The sequence below is a fragment of the Lissotriton vulgaris genome, chromosome 8 (genome assembly GCF_964263255.1).
Source record: "Lissotriton vulgaris chromosome 8, aLisVul1.2, whole genome shotgun sequence".
NCBI lineage: Eukaryota > Metazoa > Chordata > Amphibia > Caudata > Salamandridae > Lissotriton > Lissotriton vulgaris.
The window spans coordinates 465,647,988-465,668,870 of record NC_141696.1 but is presented as its reverse complement, the minus strand read 5'-3'; the positions used below and the strand labels follow the sequence as shown (position 1 = coordinate 465,668,870).

General features: G+C 46.7%; 1 protein-coding gene across 5 annotated transcripts in view; it reads right to left on the bottom strand.

Moving 5' to 3' along the window:
• ASMTL (acetylserotonin O-methyltransferase like) overlaps positions 1–20,883 on the bottom strand; it is a 329,012-nt gene that overhangs the window by 13,165 nt on the left and 294,964 nt on the right. For all 5 annotated transcript variants that reach the window (XM_086934246.1, XM_086934245.1, XM_086934244.1 and 2 more), the window contains one exon: positions 9,228–9,350. In XM_086934246.1, the coding sequence (XP_086790372.1) occupies positions 9,228–9,350 (123 nt within the window). The remainder of the gene's footprint in view (positions 1–9,227; positions 9,351–20,883) is intronic.

The window sequence follows — 20,883 nt, the reverse complement described above, 5'->3', positions numbered from 1 at the left end:
GTGGCCAAGCCAATCTGGTTGCGGTGTATTTATGCTCTCTATGTGGCATGGCGATCTTATATAATGCTGTGATTATCTTTGAAGGGGGACTTAGTCTTAATAACATGCGTTAATTCCCGGACTTCCGAGGCTTCTTCCATTTCCTCCCCTAGCAGAGCCCGAAGGGCCCTGCGCACCCTGTGAAACTGGAATTTACTCAGCAGTGTGCCTCCACCTGAAGCTCCTTCAATCTGCTCTAAGGTCCGAACCGTCCCATCAAGGAAGAGATCCCCTGAAACCTCTACTTTCATCGCACGCACCGCCTGAACCACACCCCTGTCCGTACACAGTTCCAGTCACCTCATCCACTCTATGGGCATTACAGGGGGATACAGCAAAGCACCGGCCTGATTCTGCAGTAGGCAGTGCCATGCATGTCTAGTAGAGTTCAAGGAATCCAAAATACCTGTCCTGCGGTCCACTGGTTCAAGTATCGTTGCCGGTAAAGGGATCGGTTCAGCAAACAGTCTCTCCATACGAAGGAAAGGGATATCCGCCTCCCCATGAATCCAGGCATGGAGCTGAGCACCTTGTGCTGCCCTATAGTACAGTTCGAAATCCGGTGCTCCCAGACCACCCATATGGTACGGAAGCGTGAGGACACACCATCGAACCCTCGCCTGCTTGCTAGCCCAAGCTAGTTTTAACATGGACTGTCTGAGCCTGTGGAAAAAGGCACGCAGCAACACTATAGGTATGTTTGTGAATAAAAAAAACAGCCTGGGCAGGACCACCATCTTCATGATCGACATTCATCCCATTAGTGACAATGGTAGACGAGACCAAAGCTCTACGTCATCCTCCAGTTTAGAAATGGCTGTGCCATAGTTTTCTCTAAATACTATATCTGAGTCCTTGTGGAGCCTGATGCCTAAATATCAAACCGAATCAGTAGTCCCTTGCAGGGGGTATTCCATAGCGAATTCTGTGGTGGCAGGGGTAAGCGGGAACACAAGGGACTTTGCCCAATTAACTTTCAACCCCGACAGTGCCCCAAAGTGAACTACCTCCCTAATGATTGAGGACAGGTTGTTTTCAGGGTCCCACACATACAGAAGCGTATCGTCCGCGTAAGTTGACACTACTATTTTGTACGTCGGAAATCCAATACCTTCGTAACCATGATACTCCCACGTGGCACATGCCAAAGGTTCCGCTACCAGGGCATATAGCAGCAGCGACAGGGGACAACCCTGTCGGGTACCACAGGAAATGGGGAAAGGGTCTGTGACCAAGTCACCAATGCGCACACGGGCCGTAGGCTTATAGTATAGGATCCCGATCAACTGCAAGAAAACTGCCCCCAGTCCCATTCTCGTCAGCACTTGCCTCAGAAACGCCCACTCCACCGAATCAAATGCTTTTTCCATATCTAGGAAAACAGCAATTTCTTTATTCTCCTGCTGCACATGCTACATCGCGCCAAACACAGTACGAATATTATAGGTTAGGTTTCTAGACGGTATGAATCCCGCCTGTTCTGGGGATGCATTCATCTGGGGGTTTACCCGGCTTAGGGATGGCGACAAGTAAGGCCTCCCTCATAGACGGCGGGAGAGTGCCCGAAATACACATATCCTCGAACAGAGCCGTGAGGTGGGGGAGGAGCAGGTCCAAGAAAGTGTTGTAGAAGTTGACAGTTAAACCATCGTCCCCGTGGCGCTACCAACTTTTATACATCCCAGTGCCTCAGTAATCTCATCTCTTTCTATGGGATGCATTAGGAGTACCCTGTACGTATCCGGGAGGATAGGGAGCCGTATATGATCCAGATACTCTGTGATCTGCTCGTCAACCCTCCAGACTGGGACCTGTACAGGTCAGAATAATATTGTTTAAAGCGATCTGCAACATCAGTTTCTTCCATTAGTAATTCCCCGTCCGCCGCTCTGATTTTAGACACCCACGTCCCAGCACGCCGTGCCTTCATCAACTGAGCCAACACAGAGCCCAGTCTTTCTCCCTCTCCATATGACCTGGCCATTGTGTACTTGCCCAGATGTCTCACCTCACTATCTGCAGCATCGTGATATTCCTCCAGCAGAGCCTTAATCTCTCTGTCCAGAGTCTCACCCCTCATCGAGTTGCCACCGCTCGAGGTCCTTCACCTGTGATTCTAAATCAGACAACCTCTTCCGAATGGCCTTAAGCACTCCCAAGTGCTTAGTCATCGCTATTCCCCTGATGTAAACCTTAAATGCTTCCCAGACAGTTTGGAAACTGTCAACTGAGCCTATGTTGGTAGCGAAAAAGGACTCTATTGCGTTGGCCATTTCCTCCTTAAGCAACGGGTCCAGCAGGGAGTATGGGGGAAACCACCACAAACGGCAGCAAGCACTTCCTAGGGGTGTCCAAGGTCAGCACCAGTGGAGAGTGGTCAGAAAGTGTGCGCGGTAAGACCCCACAGTGTCGAACCTGATCGATCAGTGAGGTAGAAGCGATCCAGTAGTCTATACGTGTATGTATATTGTGATACGCTGAATAATGAGTGTAGCCCCCCCATATAACTACTTCACGACCGCCCCACGTCACATAAATCCATACAGATCATCACTTCCTCAAGCTTTCTCGCAGCCGCCACAGGGCCTCTAGGAGGGCCTGCCGATCTGTCCAGCTCCGGGTGTCTAACCAAGTTAAAGTCCCTTCCCCACAGGATCTGGATGTCCCCATAGTGTTTGATAATTTTTGCAATGTCTACAAAGAACGCTGGGCAGTCATAATTTGGGCCGTAAACATTAATTTTGAGGAAGTCTAGGCCCCGACCTAGGCATTTGGATATGATGTATCGTCCCTCAGTATCAGCATGGAGCTGTGTCAGCTTAAATGGTGTTCTGGGGTTGGACCAGGTCAAAACGCCCCTGGCATGTGAGGTAAACCCCGCCGAATTGATGTTACCGTCCAGTCCCCTAAATCGTAACATAGGGCTTGTCTGGGGAAGATGCTTCTCCTGCAGAAGCGCAACAACTACATTCTGTCTGTTTAAATAACTCAGCACCTTGCGGAGCTTGCAGTGATAGTTAAGACCCCTGACATTCCAGGTCATTACTCGCAAACCTCCCACCGTACACTGGGTAACTTGTGCGTCGTGGATCAGACATATTGTGGGAAAAAACTCTATATTTAAGTGTGCAGTGCACCATTGGCAAGTACAACAACGAGCCCCCTGAACCACCTTCCTTGAATGACAATCCCCCCCTCCACCCCCACCCACCTCCCACAGCAGACCACCCCCAACTTAGTCGCAGGGATCCCAAACTGACTCCCCTTCTTCCCACTACCCCCCTGACCCCCAAAGAACAGCAGCAGTGCCAGGCACACGTGGGCGGAGGCAGCTCCCTGAGCCGTACTCCTACATGCACTTGCATGAACTCAACCCAACCCGGACTCACGTGTGTCATCCATATCGTTTTGCAGCATTAACCAAAAAGCTTTCCCCCCCAAACTGAAGGGCAAGCCCCAGCAAACTCCCTTAAGTTCAGACTTCAGGCCAACCTCCAGAAGGAGGACAACAGGGCCGCCGGCCCCAGCAGTTGTTCTGGTCTTGTTATGTCAAACCCACCCCCCCACATCAATCAGTGCACTTAGTGACTCAGCCGGCACAATGGTAGCAGGTGGAGGCCCACCAGACAACTTCAGACTCCAAGGCCCCAGTGTAAGCAATCCAGCGAAATGTCAGTCCCCAGGCCTTAACCCCCCCCCCCACGCCCGCCCCCGGACCATCTTACCACACCAACCACCCTGACATTTTCGCATCAGTCTTGTTCTTCAAGCGAGCCTCCTGCTGCTTCTTCCGAAGGTAGTCTCTTCGGGCTAATCCGCCGCTCCTTCGACCAGTTCTTAATAGCCTGCTGCAGAGCCTTGGGATCTGTAAAGATGTGCGATCGCCCTTGTCTGTTAACCCGGAGTTTCGCTGGATACAGCATGGCGTAGTCTACTCCCATATCCCGAAGCTGCTTCTTAAGCGGTACAAAATGTCTATGAGCCTCCTGTACTCTTGCGGTGAAGTCTGGGTACAGGAAGAGCTTAGAACCCTCAAATCACAAAACCTTCTTCTCCCTGGCCACGCGGAGAGCTGCATCGCGCTCACGATAGTTGAGAAGTTTCACTATGATCGGGCATGGCGGGGCGCCCACTGGTGGTCTGGGGCCCAAAGATCTGTGCGCCCTCTCAACCACAAACTTCGTAGAGAACACACAGTCGCCCAGCAGAGTCACCAGCAGTTTCTCCATAAACTGTTCCATGTTCCCTGGGGCCGTCGTTTCCGGGAGACCAGTAATTCGCAGGTTACATCGACGAGAACGTGCTTCTAAATCCTCCGTCTTATCTTGTAGGATACGTAGAACCTTCCCCAGTTGCTTATGATCTGCATCCAAGGTGGTGTGGGCCTCCTCAACATCTGTTAGGCGTCGGTCCGACATATCCAGTCTTTCTGCGTGTTTGTCAAGGCGGTCGACCATTCTATGCATTCTGTAAGTGAGGGCGTCCATTTTAGTGCCCAGAGAGGAGATGCCGCTTTGCAAAGATTATAACATAACATGTGTATTTGTAAAGCGCACGTTCACCCAGAGGTCTCTTGGCGCTGAATAACAGATGTTTATTGTTACCCAACTCAATGGTACTCATTTTATCGACCTCAGTTGGATGAAAGGCTGAGTGGACCCGCCGGGATTTGAATCTGTGACCATGAGGTCGAACACAGGCCCCTGCAATGGACGCATTAGTCCACTGAACCACCAGACCCGACTTTTCCATAGATTTCAGGATAATGCGTATGTCTGTTTCAGGGTCTTCTCTCACTGGCGGCGGCAGTCTAGTATCACCACTCGGGTTGGGATTTTGAGATTTCGAACGCTTTCGATCAAAGGCTAGTTTTGGCTGCGTTTTGTCACCTAACCGGCATATCTTGTCTCCACAGGCAAGGGCGTACAAGCACACGTGCTCTGCTAGCTCCAGACTCAGCAGGTGGGGAAGCACCACCTCAGGCGCCCAGCGCAATCTGCCACAGGGTCAGCCGCAATCACACTGGGCTATTAGCCGCAAGTTTGGTGTCACAACCCCTCCAGGGGCAAAAAACGATCTGAGTACCAGGTAGTTCCCAAGATTGTCCTCTCACTCACCGCCAGCGTTGGTGTAGTCGCTTGCAAAAAATCTCTCCATAGCCCCCGCCAGGTAGACCGTCAGTAGCCTACTTCTCTCACCACTCTGTAGCACTGAGGCCCCGCAGTAACCTCAATGAGCGCACATGCAACGCTATGGCAAGCTAAGCGGAGGGGATGTAGCGGAGGCCCCCACGCACTCCACAACAGAGTACCAGGAGAGGTGCATGAGGTCTGTCCAGGGCAGGCCCCAGTGTTGTTATTCGGTTTGCGGCTCGTGAACCCGACCGTTCCTCCTCTCAGCGCGCAAATGGCAGCCGCCGGGAAACCTTGTCCACATGCCCCCACCACAGATTCCAAAGAGTGTTCTGCTTTTGCGACTCCAACCGCAAGTGTCACCACCGGCCTAGCCCCCGTTACTAACCAGGTCAGGGGGCCGCTGTCCGCTTCACAGCTACCCCGTCCTCCGCCGTGTGAGGGCTCACCCGGGCAGAGCCACTCAGGAGCTGTTGTGCCCCCTGGCATCCAGGCCTCACACAATGCACTCCTTGGGCGCTCACCACACAGGGCAGATCGAACAAATAGCAGGGGGTTACTGGGGCTCTCCAATCGTTCAGATCTCTCCTGCCCACCCGAGCGCCAGTCTCGAATCTTCCAGCCCTCTGGGCAGCCGACCTTCGCAACTCGCGCCGTGTGGGTTAAGCGCAGCCGCGCGTCAATCCACATTTCTCGGTGTCAGTGGGCACTGTGGTTCGGGGACTCATAGCCCAGCCGCCGCCGCACTTTTACAGCATGAAACTCCCACCTCAGGCACCAGATCACGGCTCCGAGCGGGTCGCTGGCTGCTGCAAGCCGTCTGCTGTCGCAGGAACTGCAGGGGTGGTCAGCAAATCACCAATGCTGCAGGATTAGTTCAGGATAGTGCTATGACACGACGGAGCTCCGGGCTCAAGCGGCCATCACGGTCGTGAGCAAACTACGCCCCCACCTTCAGACGGGTTTAGCCCAAGTGTCCAACAGAATATCAAAGAGGGTTTCACTGAAGGGAAGAGCAGGCTCATCTGACCCTGTTGGAGCACCCCAAGTAGGGGATCAATGGGCACTTCTACAGAATGAAGCTACAGCTCCAGAACAGCATCAACTCTGAACAAAAGCCGAGCTAGCCTCTGAAGCGAGGAGGTGAAAACAGGTCAGAGGATGGGGAAGAATAAAGGCCACTAGCGTCAACAAGGGCAGAAACCCAATGAAACTGTGGAGGAGGCTCAATCATGTGATCACACACATCACCAAAATACTGGTGTGTCAAGGACAAAAAAGGAGGGGGCTCCTCTGAAAGTGGAGGAAGGGAGCCATAAGAGGATTGATCCACTGACACTGGCGGCGGATCCAGTACAGGCCTCACAGGTGGGAACCCCAAGGGGCTGTGTACTGGAGCCGAGACTGGGTTGATCATGCATTCAGAGGGCCCGCTAACACCAAGGGAGAACCTGCCGGTTTGGAGTCACTCGAGGTCGCACTAACCTCCCTGGGGCAAAGAAGCGTGCCGGAAGGAGGTTCAGAGCCAAAAATAGCATGGAGGGAGAGATAGTACTCTCTCATCTGAATCAGAGTTGCACGGGTGCTGAGAAATACCGGAAGGCATGGCCCAGATACTCGCTCCGACTCCAGAATCAGAGGAATAGCAGGCGAGTCAGGAGGACCACATGTAAAGTAGGGGAAGGCCAAGGCACCGACAGCCAACAGCGTGACTTACCAGCTGACCGCAAGGACAAAGGTCTTTGGAAGCTGTCCCTCAAACGGTCTTTGGAGGAAGAAGATGAAAGCAAATGGAGAGGGGCCCTCGACCACCGACTGCCAATAGTGTCACGTGGCACTCCTGCAAAGTCGAAGACTGAAGCTGAAAACACGAGCCACACCGTCTGGAGTCAGGGTGCGCACTTAAATACCACACAGAAATAGGATGAGGGTGCGGGGTCGACATCTTAGATCACAGGACCCCTAGATATCTGGAAAAAAGCACAATGTTTCATTGAGAATGACGAGGTAGACCAAGATGGCCGTAGGTACCGCTCTCCAGATCCGCGTGGAAAGGAAGAAACTCACATCAGGGGAGGGTTTATGGACTCTGATGACGTCATAGCCAGTGGAGGCCAACATGCAGAGTAGTCCGGCGCCCTCTACTGATGTGCAGAGGTACTGCTGTTTGAAAAATGTCCGGATCCAGTTCGGCAACTGAGGATAATTCTAAGGTTTGGAATCTGCAGCTAGCCATCTCTATCAGATATTTTAGGGGGCACTTGGGCCTCAGCAATGACACTGCCATTATCAGGTCTATGTCACAACCAGTGGCAGAGAACTGGATTAGAGGCTGATTTGTCAATTAAGTTGAAGAAAGGATTCGTGCTAGTTGGATATTAGGGTGACTGTATCGCTAAGGATCCACTGGCAATCACAGAATGCTTTGAGTAGTCCTGAAGTGAATTCAGAACTGTGAGGAGTGTAGTTCTTGAGTAAAGGTGGGCCGAGGAGTCAGTGAATATAAGATGTCTTGGGAAGGCAACAACAGTAGGAGGGACTCAAGAAGCCCCGACCAGCAAGTCATCAAACAAGGGTACCCGGCAATAAGAACAGTCAATAATAACAATACTACTCAGATTTGTAGTGTGTGGCTAATCACCCGTGAGGGTATCCAGGCGCTGTTCATTTTTGATCGGTATGAAGAGATCAAGGGATTTCCCCAAAATCACAGGTTGTTGAGCCGGCACAACTATCGAACCTGGATCCCCAGTTCCAAAGTTGGCCTCTCTGGAAGTCACGCCACATCCTCTCCAAGCAGCAGCGATGGGAAAGACCTCGTGGACGAGGCAACTGAGCTTCAGCATCATAGACCTGTAGCTGGAAGCTGGTGAGGCCAAGGTATAACCACTGTCGTTAACAAAGATGGTGACTCCCTTATTTGGGTAGGATTTCTAACAACCTATATATGGCAATATGTAACTTTGGATACATGCTATTTAGGGCCTGAAATATGGACTTGGAAACGGAGATACACCAGTTGAAAACACAGAAATGTATATTTTCTGGAGCTATTTCATATCCGATACAGGATATGAGAAGCTCATTCAGCTGAAGGCAGTGCTCAGCTGAATGTCAAGTTAGTGTAGCAATATCCAGTGTCGATGTTTTCTATTTTATCTAATCCGCTTATTTCTGGTCTACTGCTAGCCAACATAATATTTTGTGCATGACTGGTAGTTTTTTTTAGAGATTTGTTAAACACACATTGCTCCCATGAATCCGGATTTCAGGATAAATGATTTCGGACAACAGAGTTCCACAGGTCCAGGAAAATTGGCCTGCCAGGAAAACAGAAGTTAATTGTGAATGCACTCATAAAGACTGTGCATGTGTCTCTGGCGTAGCCAAGAGCATGCAGGTAATCATTTCATAATGATTAAAATGGTGAAAGAATTATTTCAAGATAGAGTTGCAATTACTCTACGAATGCTGATATTTGAGCATTCATTGTCTTTCTCTCTGAAAACAGAAGTTGGTGTAAATAGAGCTGAGCGGATTACAACTGCTGAACTACGTATGGTGATTTAACTGGGAATTTAAACAACAAAGCCACGTCTAAAATACATTAATTGGACCGCTGCTGCACCCCCAACAAGCCAGTGGTAAGATCGCACCAGGCTTGCTGGCTAGTTTATAGTGTCTCAGGAATGCTGGACTAATGTTACAGATATTGGAGCAGAAGTCGCAGAGGGAAAGATCCAAGCTTCAATTTTTAAACAAGATTAGATTGTGGAAAGGATATTTATGCACACACAATACGACTTTTTGCACTCTGGAGCTCAAGAGTAATTCTTTGGCCTAAGGTTGACTAACACATTTCTCTTATTACGTTTTATATTTTCCTATCATCATATATTTTGCACACCGTACCCTTGCAAACTTATAACAAGAAATTGAATTTTCAGATTTCACAGAAATGTACTATGAAACAATCTTTTTGCATCTTGGCAACACCCAGAGCTATTTTAAGTAGGCAGTTTATTCAGAGACATTAAGTAAAGACAAATCTATTACCTGGCTTACTAATAGTGGATATTCTGGTTAATAACGTGTGTAGATTTTCATCAGACAAATCGTGCAAAACCCTTGTAAGAATATAAAGATCCACGACAGGGAGGCTGTCCTTTAAAAAATCACCTGTAAGAACACAGACATTTAGAATATCACATTATTTTAATAACGGTTTATTATTGTTAAAACAAAGCAGGTTAATTCGTATAATGCACAATCTTAGAATGGTGCCAGTCACACAAGACCAAAGAAATCTGCAATTCTTAGAATAACAATAAACAGATATGTAATGTATCTCTTACTGGTAGGCAAAGATATTCAGAGATTTTATATATATATATTTTTTAATAACAAATTTTATTTGGTTATTCTGCATTGTAGTGGGCGTGAACCCTTCAAGGATCTGTGTGAACCGAAGGATAATATTTGCATCAGTAACCATTTTTATACTGACGGACAATACCTGCCAAACATGCGGGTGAAACAATAATGCAACCATTACGCAGACAGTTGTTAATCTCAATAATTCAGCACATGATTCATCCAACTCTAATAATACAACATGAAAGCGACCAAATGATACAATATTGTGTGATACACGTCAGGGATAGGAGGGTGCCACTCATGGATCCTCTTCAGGGGGGGTGGGGGCAAGTCAATTCCTTGATTGGTCGCCCACCATGTCCAGATCTTGCGATGTTTTCTGGGGCAACTCCAGGCATCAAATACAGCAATCTCGGCCCCCATACATTTATCAAATTCAGTTTTCCATTTGCCTATGGTCGGGGAGATGGTGCCTTCCACCCCTGTGCAATATCTCTTTTGACAATAGGAAGAGCAAGGAACAATAGATGCGGTTTATAGCATTTCCTCTCTATGTCATTGGTGGAATGCAATAAAAACAGTTGGGGTTGAGTGGAAGCACCACGCCAACACCTCATTAAGGCATGATCAAACCCTGTTCTAGAAGGGTTGCAAAGCTATGCAGCTCCATACAGTGTGTATGAAGGAGCCATCATCTATGCCACAACGTAGGCACGTTGGGGACTGAATAACCCCCATTCGCCACAGTCGTAGCCTAGTGTAATATATTCTATGTAAATATTTTAACTGGATGACCCGGTATCGTGTGAAGACCGCCACACCCCTCAGGCTGGCAATCGCCTCAGCCCAGTCATCATCTGTGACTTTCGGAATATCTGCCTGCCAGGCCAGTCGGTGTTGTCAAGGGTAGTGGGTGTGTGCGTCGTCCATGTTAGGTATATTTGCCTAATTTTGTGTAAACCAAGGTCTCCCATCAGCAGGCGACCATCCAAGGGCTGGAACTCAGGAAGAGCCTCTAAATTTCGGATCTGGGGGATGAGTGCATGACGGAGTTGCAAAAATTGATAAAACTGCGACTTATGGAGGCCGAAGTCCGTCTGTAGTTGTTGGAATGATTTTAGGGTAGTACCCCGTGATACATCCCCAAGGGTCGAAATCCCCACCAGGTCCCATCCCCGGAACCCACCTAAGGAGGTTGCTGATTGATGGTGTGTGCCATGCCACAGGGGGGGTTTGTTGAGTAAGTTTTCCTTTCCACCCCATTTGTCTTGTCTTGGCCTCCATAGCTGTATGACTACTCTGCCAGCCGGTGGTAGGTGGTCTAAACGTGTGTAGCTATATAGTAAGTGGAGAAGAGGGACTTGTTCCATTGCGGCGTGTTCGATATTGTATGCCGTGTCTGTAGGGGAATTATACCATAATTTGTTGATTACAAGGAGGTGAGACGCAACATAATATGAATAAATATCAGCTGCCGCTAACCCCACGCAGTATGTGGACTGTGTACATGTACGGAGTGCCACACGAACAGTCCCACCACCCCAGAGGAAATTATTTTGTATAGCATTCACCTGCGCAAACCAAGTGCGGGGGAGAGGGTAAGGACATTTTTGGAGGCAGTACAGGATCCGAGGTAAAGAAACCATCCTAAAGAAGGCTGAGCACCCATAGAGGGAGAGGGAGGAGGACCAAATTGTGGTTTCATTCTTAAGGCTAATTAAAAATGGGGTAATATTGTGTGCCCAGGAAATCTTGGGGCAAGGTGAGACGTAAATCCCTAAATATCGGAATCCATCTGTAGCCCAAGAGAGCTGGGCCACCCACGACTCGCGACCCTGGTGTCCGCACACTGGGAACAAGAAGGACTTAGTGGGATTGGCGTGGAGGCCCGTGGTGCCCCCAAATACCCTCAGAATTTCCAATATGCGGACGTCATCCGTGTATTAAGCTATACGGTCTGACCGCGATAGGGACCAATCAAACACCCTGAGGACTGGGTCACTTCTGACCAGGCCGCCAGAAGCTCGACTGCAAGGGCGAACAAAAATGGAGAGTGGACAGCCTTGACGGGTGCCCCACTGGATCGGGAAAGATCGTGAGCGGTGTCCAGCAATCTGGAGTGATGCCGTCAAGTCTGTGTATAACAGGCATGTATATATGTCAGGAAGTGGGGTCCGAAATTGATCGCCTCGAGGAGTTGAAAAATATAGACCCAGCTCAGCGAATCAAAAGCTTTATCAATATCTGCTCATAACAGAGCAGCGGGTCTTCCCAAAGTAGGGGCTCAAGCGATAGCGTTATGGACTCTTCTGACATTGTGCCTAGTGTCCCTCTGGGACATAAAGCCAGACTGGTCAGGATGAATCAGGTCTGTGATACACCCCCGAAGGCGATCTGCAAGGACCTTCCCTAGCAATTTGGGTTTGAAGTTAATAAGGGAGACGGGGCGATAAGAAGCAGGATCTTCTGGGGGTCGACCCAGCTTGAAAAGAGTACAATCTCCGCATGTTGCCAGTACCTTGGCATACAGGCCAAGTCTGCGTCTTCCGCGATAGTCACCAATAGATGAGGCCCCAAAAGATGCATACGTGAACGTAGAAGAGATTTTATATTTTAATACTCTGTAGGCAGGGATATATGGCACTCTGTAACATAGTTTATACAAATATATGGGACTTAAAAACAGTTGTTACTATGAACCCAAAGATCCACTGGTTGCCTGAACTGATTTTGAATTTGGAAAGGACCTGTTGGTATTGTTGCTTGCTGAGGCCAGGGGGACTGGATATTTGTGACCTCTTCTTGCCGAAGCAACGGCGATAAAAGACAGTTATAATTGAAATGACAATTAAATCATCAGGGGGAAGGAGTGGAGGTTTAAAGGGATAGAAACCTTGCAAAAACTACATTGGTTACTCAATAAGGATTTGCCAAAAGGAGAAATATTCATATAAATGTATCAAAGTATATTTCATGGTAGCAGTAGACAAACAGGAGCTCTCAACAGTAGTGACTGCCCCAGTATTGAATCAGTTATAGCAGTCAGTGTCATCTCAGATTTGGCCAAAGCAAACATCGCACATAAATCACGAACGGTACAAGACTGAATTAATTTCAGTTCTGAGCATCAATAGAACAACATTTGCCTGAATACCGATAGCTGGTAGAATTTTTAATACAAATTCCATAGCATTTACACTTTAGTTTTTTTTTTATTAACTTCTAAGAATCGTTGAGCAGCAGTGGCCTATCTGTGTTAGTGACTAGCAATGTGCCCACGCCCCTTACCTTTCCCATGAGCCATAAACTGGTTCCACTTAGGTCCTGACTTTAACTATAGCCAAGGAGGTGGAAACCGTATGCCAAACAATTCTTTATCACCGTCACACACAGCAATAAATTAAGAAATAGTCATTAAACATGCTATGTTATGTAGCCCGCTGCTCAAAAACAACAGCTGCTATATTGCTATTCTCAGCATTGTGTACACTGGTAAAAGCCAAACTCTTCAAATTGGTCTTTCTTAACCGTGCCAATTCCTAATCCCTGCCATCTCATGGTTTGTTATCACTGTACCTTCTGGAATGTCAGTATACCCTCAGGTCCTCCATAATCCATTCCACTGCTCTCTACTTTACCCTCTGGTACTCTCAACTTTGTTACAGTTCAGTATTTATCAAAAACATTTTTATTTAAGTTTTATACAGCGCCAGCTTAATCCGAGAACATCAAAGTGCTTTACAAGAGAACCAGATTAGGTTACACCTATCTTTTCGGCACAAAATGATTAATTTACCCAGAATCACAGGATATTGAGCTCGGGCTCTGATTCACACCTGGTTCTCCAGTTCCAAAGACTCAACACTAGCCACTAGCATTCTCCTGTGCACCTTTGGTCTTTTATTGCTTCTCCATGCGCTTCCTTGTACAGTGTTTTGACATCCTCCTGCTTCTTCTTCCTAACTTCATCTTTGGTATTTTTAAAACTTACCTGACTATGCTTGGGCCAGGTGGCACACTATGCTTTCCTAAACGCATGGGCTCCCCCATGTAAGGGTCCTCTTAGATTTCAGTGCACCTGCTGCCCTTTACGGATTTCGAGTGTCTGAAGGTGCACCATGCATGATCCATGGAGTTAAGCCAAGTTGATTAGGGCTCACATCCTTCTATAACCCTCCCAGGAAGCAGTTTTTGGACTCAGTGTAATATTTTATTGAACCTGTCTCCTGCAAACTACTTTGTAACTGGGACGCAACCTAGCAGTCTTCCATGTGTGGAAGTTGCATCCTCTTATGGCTCTTCAGTATAATTAGTCCTACCCGATGTGTCTCGTCTCTCCATATAAATCGACGCATCATCTGATCTACTTTCACAGAATCCTCTGTTGAGTCAGCAACCATGCAGTCTTGGAGTATATTATAGACACCGCACAAATATAATTGTTGTTGTAATGCTTCCTTTCCTGCTAATAATAATGGGGCTGGCTGCCAAATTCTATCATTTATGTAATGACCCAATAACTCTCAAGATATTCAATTTCCTACTTTGTAGAATATTCACTGTGATTAACATTGCTAGCTATCTAAATGGTTCAATGTGTGATTTTTATTGGTGTCTTTAGTTGATCTACATTTCACATCTGCCCTGTACTCCCAAAGGGCACATTAATAGCTTCTCCCAACTGAGTTTATATCATTAGACCTGCCTACATTGTTCAACCCAATGCATTAGCCACAAATAGAAACAACTAGTCTATTTAGTATATCGTCCGGATACAAAAAGATAGGATCTGTCCTTCCTGTTGTTATGCCATAAGTATGCAGCTGCTTGTGTAAAATGCATGCTAGTTGCTCAAAAGATAAGGGCAGCCTTGTCTTGTGCTTCTGCCCAACTTCCATCCATCAGATAGTACCAAATTTGTCTTTACCTGTTATGTGGGCGAACTACAAAGTACATGTTATGTAGAGCCTTGGATAAGTATTCCTAATCTACTGTATCAATGTCCTTCTCTGTGACTAATGAGGCAGTACATAATCATTGTTATTGTGGTTTTCCATTCTTCCATAACAGGCTGATTTGAGTTAATCATGTAATCCTATCTGGCAAGAAACTAAGTTGTTCTTGATGTATAGTTCTAGCAAACAACTTCTTCAATCTGTTAGCTAATACTTTACCAAATATTTTATAAGAATTTAGGATTGACAATGGCCTGCACGCATTACATTACATTTATGAGCTTAAATCTTAGATCTTAAAAAGAGAGGAAGAGCCTTGTCACTGATATAATGAGAATCCTTTGCAATCTCCCATATGAACCTGGAGGACACAGCATAGGCAGAACGTTTGTGATTCAAACTGGCCCTAGCACCATTGATCACTTATTCCAGTCTCCTCCTTTAGCAGCCACTAGGAATCAACACCAGGTTGAGTCGATCTTTTAAAATATCTCTGTTCTCCTTTACCCCAGTAAGCCTAATTTCTGAAGCTTGGAGATTTTGAATATTTGGGAGGATAGCCCTGAGCTGCCAGATACATCATGTTTCATCAAGAAAGGCATGTCTATGGGACTCACCCAGTTTTTCAACTTTTTCACCAATGCGGTAGGGGATGCTTTAGATCAAATGTTCTTCTCTAGTAGTAACATTTACTGCAAGGAGCCCGTCTGTTGAATGGTCTGATAACAGAACTATTTTCTGTGATTATATCACAGATGAGCAGAATTGTAAAATTCATTTTACTAGCTCCAAGTCGGGACGATCGTAGCATAAGATCACATTTGATATTTTATTGAAGAAATTAATATGCGTACTCTACACTGGCAGTACCAGCTCTGGGTCTCAGATAAACAGCATATGCTAGCACCACTCAAACAAAACATTTCCTGTTGTAAAACACCACCAGCAACTTGGTTCTCAAAAAAACATGCGAAAGCAAAATGAGCCTGCAAAAATTGAGAATGTACAAGCAGGCAAGATACTTATTGGTCAGTGGTGGGCCCGGAGTGCAATTTTTGGTGACACGAGTAAAACTGCGGAGCCCACCTCCCCTGATTAAAGCTAGTGGTGGCGTGTGGAGGAGGGCATTGCGACACGGGCTGCTGTTCCATCGGTGCCTGCGAACTGGCCCGAAAACATGGGGCGGGCAGACAAACATCAGCCTAAACTCACGTTTGAGACTAGACAGGCCTCCAAGACTGCTCAGAGGGCTGCTTCAGATTCGGAGGCGGATGTGACCTCGGAGGGGCCTCCTACCTTGGAGGTCACGGTCGCGGTTCAGGCCGCTAGGAGGTCCCCTTCATCGGAGGAAACGCATGATTACCTCGACGATGTGTCGTTAGGGTGGCTGTCGAAGACCCAGTGTGAATACTTGGTGCAGCCCTTAGGGGAGGAGGATGTTCGGGATGTTATAATGGCCTTACCCACTTGTAAAGCCGCTGGACTGGATGGGCGTTTGCAGAAGTACTGGCTCTACAGCTACTGGAGGTTTACGCGGAAGCATATGACAGTGGGACTCTGCCGCAGTCGCTCCGGGAGGCCTTGCTGGTCACCTTGCTGAAGCCGGACAAACCACAGAATCAGTGCGGATCCTATAGGCCTCTTTCTATTATTAATATTGACACCAAAATATTGGCCAAAATGATAGCGACTCGACTCCAGCCTCTGATACCGTTGCTGGTACTGCCAGATCAATCCGGCTTTCCTATGGAGAGATCTACTGCGCATAATTTGCGCACATTGTTCTCCACGCTGCACTATTTCGATCCCGACTCTCAGGCCGTTGCTGTGTTACTCGACGCAGCAAAGGCGTTTGATTCTGTACATTGGTCATATATGTTTACAGTCCTGAGTAGGATGGAGTTCCCGCCTTTTTTTGTGCAGTGGATTTGAGTTCTCTATAGTGAACCAGTCGCCCGGGTGCATGTCAATGGCAGGGTCTCGTCATTATTCCCTATCGCACTTGGTACACGTCAGGGGTGTCCCCTCTCACCCATGCTCTTCTCCCTGATCTTGGAGCCTCTGGCCAGTAAGCTCCGCCAAAAACACTCTACGGCAGTGCTGGGGTTCAGACAGCGACCACTGATCGTCTCGCTATATGCGGACGATATGCTGCTCTATGTCCGGGAGCCGGAGGTGTCTTTGTCACCATTATTGAGGGAGTATGTCAAATTTGCGAGGTTCTCTGGGCTGACCATGAATTGGTCCAAATCTGTAGTTTTCCCAATAACGGAGAATACGAGGGAAGTTGAGCTAGAGTTCCAATTGACCTGGTCCTCTGAGCCCGTGAAGTATCTGGGGGTGTGGATCCACAGGGATCCGGCTGTAGTGATCACCGAGAACTATGGGCGTGCCATCAAGCGCATAACAGAGCAGGCGGAGCGATGGGCGCATCTCCCTTTGTCGCTGGAGGAAAGGATTGCTGTAATAAAAATGGTGTTCCTACCCACGATGTTGTATTTTTTTATAAATATACCTATTAAACTAAATGTGGTGCTATTTCAAACGCGACAGACGGCACTGCTCACCTTTCTTTGGGGGGGCAAGAAATCTCAATGTCACTGGGATTTACTGAGGCAGCCTTTTGAACGGTGCAGCTGAGAGGCTCCGGACCTTAGTCTATATTATCTCTGCGCGCAAGCTCATTTGCCCATTATTGGCATTTCCCGCAGCGCTTTCAGCCGCATGTCGCCGTTGAATCGGATCCAGTATTTCCCCTCCCGGTGCAGGCTATGGTTCTGTCGGGGGGCTCGGGTGGACCCCGTCAGGAAATAAGCCCCCGTTGTGCACGTCTTGGGCGTGGCGGGCTTTAGCTACCAGGTTACAGCTCCTGTATTTGTATGCACCTCTTCTGCCCATTACCTCTCATCCGGGGATCTCTGCGGCTCGGGAACCAGTCGCGTTGAAGGAATTAGCGGCAGCTGGTATTGTGCGAATGGGAGATTTGCACAAGGAGGGCTGCTTTAAAACCCTTGATGAGGCCGAAAATGGAGTGAATCATAATTTTATGTTTCGTTTCATGTATGTAAGGGTCCGCCAGGCTGTTCTTGATGCGTATCCGGATTACCCGGATGAGCCTACGATTTTTCGGGCGCTGCAAGTGCTGGTAGGGGAGAGCCGCAAGGGCTTATTACTAGGCTGTACTCCGCTTTCCAGCGACAGCATGAGTTTGAGGCTCACCCGTCGGGTCAGCGCTGACAGGCCGCAATAGGAAGTCCAATCTCGATGGAGGTATGGACGGCGTGCTGTCAACTCACAGGCCAGCTCACAGCTAACAGCAACCTTAGAATTATTAATTTCAAATTTTTACATCAAGTATATTATTCGCCTCTACAACTTCATAAGTATGGTTTGTGAGACACGGCGAGCTGTGTGAGGTGTGGCTCAGAGGACGCGGATTTTTATCATGTTGCATGGCTGTGTGGTAGGGTGTTTGCATTCTGGACCGAAGTCACTCGTATCCTGTAGGAAGTGGTGTTGGAGCCTGTGGCCTGTACGCCGGAGTTGTGTCTCTTGGGGCATGTGAAAAGACTGAAATTGGCTAATAGACGCCTTGTGGCAGTTTCCACTTTGTTTGCCAAACGGGCAGTGGCCCAAAGATGGGGATCGAGATCGTCACCCACTATAACATTGTGGCTCAAGGAGTTGGTATACTGTAGGGACCAGCTACAAGTGTATGGGGAAGAGTTGCCTGAGTCCTCCCGCCCTAAAGAGTTTTGGAGTCCCTTAACAACATATTTGACTGCTCATCCTGACCTATCCTGAAGCGGTATGTTCTATGGATTGTATTATGTGTACATCTGTACTATACATTTTTTATGAGCTACGACTCGGCTGTCTGTCGACTCTGAGCTGAGATGCCGTCCTCCATCGGTGCTGATTCTCTCGGACTGCAATTGAACCATGAAGTTGTATATGTGCTTATTGAGTTTCCTTGGTGGGGTGTAAGCAGTGCACTAGACCCCTGATTTTAGATCGGGGAGGGGTGGTCGGAGATTGGGGGCAGTTTATTGGGGGGGGGGGGGTTGGTTGTTTGCCTTATTTTGCCTCTTGACTTCAATATGCACAGCGATGCCTTTTCAACGTGATGTAATAGCTGCCTTTGATTCATGTAATTGGTGTAAGGCCTAAAATACAAATACCAAAAAACTCGGATGTATTTGGTAGTGATCTGCCACTAAAAATACTTCTTGTTAAGGGCCAAATCAGAATGATATCAACCTAAAGTAATATAAGCTTCAAATTCATCAACAGAGCTGTTTAGTATTGTTGAATCACTGATATATTTCACCTGTAACAAGATATTACATTGCTCTTCAGAGGAGCAGTGCAGCTGGATGGTGGATTTCTTTTCGAGCACAAACTAATGAATCTATCAGGTTTTCACCGCTAAAGCCTCTTTTTATTCATATTTTGATACTCATGACAAATCTAATTCAATCAAATACTTAGGTATGTGTTTATCGATGATTGATCTTTGAACCCTCAAGTATACAAGATCATTGCTCTTCTCATTAAAATCTAATCTCCTGTAGGAAGACTGTCTGGTACAGTTTTGCACCTAGTATTACACCACATTTTATTTTGTCATGACCTCATTAAGCAACACATCCTTATCCTCCATATCTGTCCCTCAGGCGAGACAGCAAGCAGTGAATACTCCTCTATTAAAGAAACCCAAAATTAGACCATAAGGTCTTTAGCTAACTGCTGTCCCAATTTATTGCTTCCTATCCCCATTACAATCCTTGAAAAACATGAGAATGGGCTCCTGATTGATTTTATTAATAAAGTCAGGGTTCAGTTAGAACAGTGATTCATTCTATTGCTGATGAGATGCAATGGATTCTGGGCAAAAGCAGCAGAGCCGCTTCAATAGTATGAGATCCCTCTGCAGCTTTTGATACAATTTCACAAGAAATCTTGCTTTTGAGGCTTCACAAATCAAGCATATTAGGCAACATTTTGGCCTGGATTAGACCTTAATTGGATTACGGAAGTAAAGCAGATAAATACCGCTTTTACAATCTGAACTTGCATCAGTGAAGCAGGGTATATCACAGGGATCATCATTAATTAACCAACTCTTTAACATCTATGTTGCATTTCTTGCCTATTGATTTAGATCATTTGGCTTCACTTTAATGTCTTGAATACAGACAATAATCAGTTGGCCCTTCGTCATGAAGATCCTAGAGGCTCTAGTAAAGAATACTTAACATTTTAGTTGACAGCTGTATCTTCCGGGATGTCCCATAATGCAATGAAGTTAAATTCAGGAAAAAACTAGCTTTTAAATCTGAGAAGCTCTTCAGAGGTGTGGTCCATGGATTGGTGGTTTGGTATCCCACCTACTCTAGTTTTGGAAGGCCCAAAACCCTTCTTTAATTATTGACAATTTTCTTTAGCGTATGCATCAATGGAATCACTTTCTCGTTCTTTTTACAACCTGATGCTACCTGCTAAAACCTTTTAATCATAATTTGTTGCCACTTGGAAAACAGTGGTTCAAAGCATAACTCTCTCTCAGCTAGACTACTATGAAGCTTTACTTTTAGGGCTTTCGAAGTACATGTTTTCTAAATTACTGTTGCCACAAAACTTGGCGGCACAGACTATGGCACCCTTACCAAGAAGGACTGTAGAATCAATGAGGCAGAATAAAGGTGAAAAGTAGGTTTATTCAGGAGAAAGAATCCCATCCACAGGAAACTGTCTTCAGTACAACTCACAGGCTTCAACTGAACTCAACTCTAAAGATAGCATTCTTCTCTTCACTACAAAACATTCCATAGTTCCTAGCAACAGGCATCAAGATGCCGCACATTCCCCTGCTTTACAAAAACAATAGAGATAATTAAAAGGAGATAAGAATACACCAAAGCTGTTTTACAAAATCTTTTAAGTAAGCCGGTGCATAAATAACTCTTGAAGATTTTCGAATATCTTGTGGAACAACACTACCTAGATTTTGAGCACCTTGAGGTGATGTACTAGGACAATTTCCAGATTCAGAAACAAAGTCTTTCCTAACCACTACCACCCTATTCAAATTCCATATGCGATGGTTGCAGTCTTGATAGCATTATTGAAAATCTTGATGACTTGATAGGTTTCAAAAACGTTGCAGATAACATTTTATTCTTTTTACATGGATTCTTAATGAGAACCCAATCACCCACTTTAACAGATGTTTTTTAAACATTTTTCTTTAAGTCATGAAGTCTTTTCCTGGAGTGCCTCGTTTCTGATTCAGTTAATTTCCAATTACAATTCTCATTCTCTGAAAACAAATTAGGTTGCATCTCATTGACTCAAGGTGGTGCCACCATGGTGTTGGT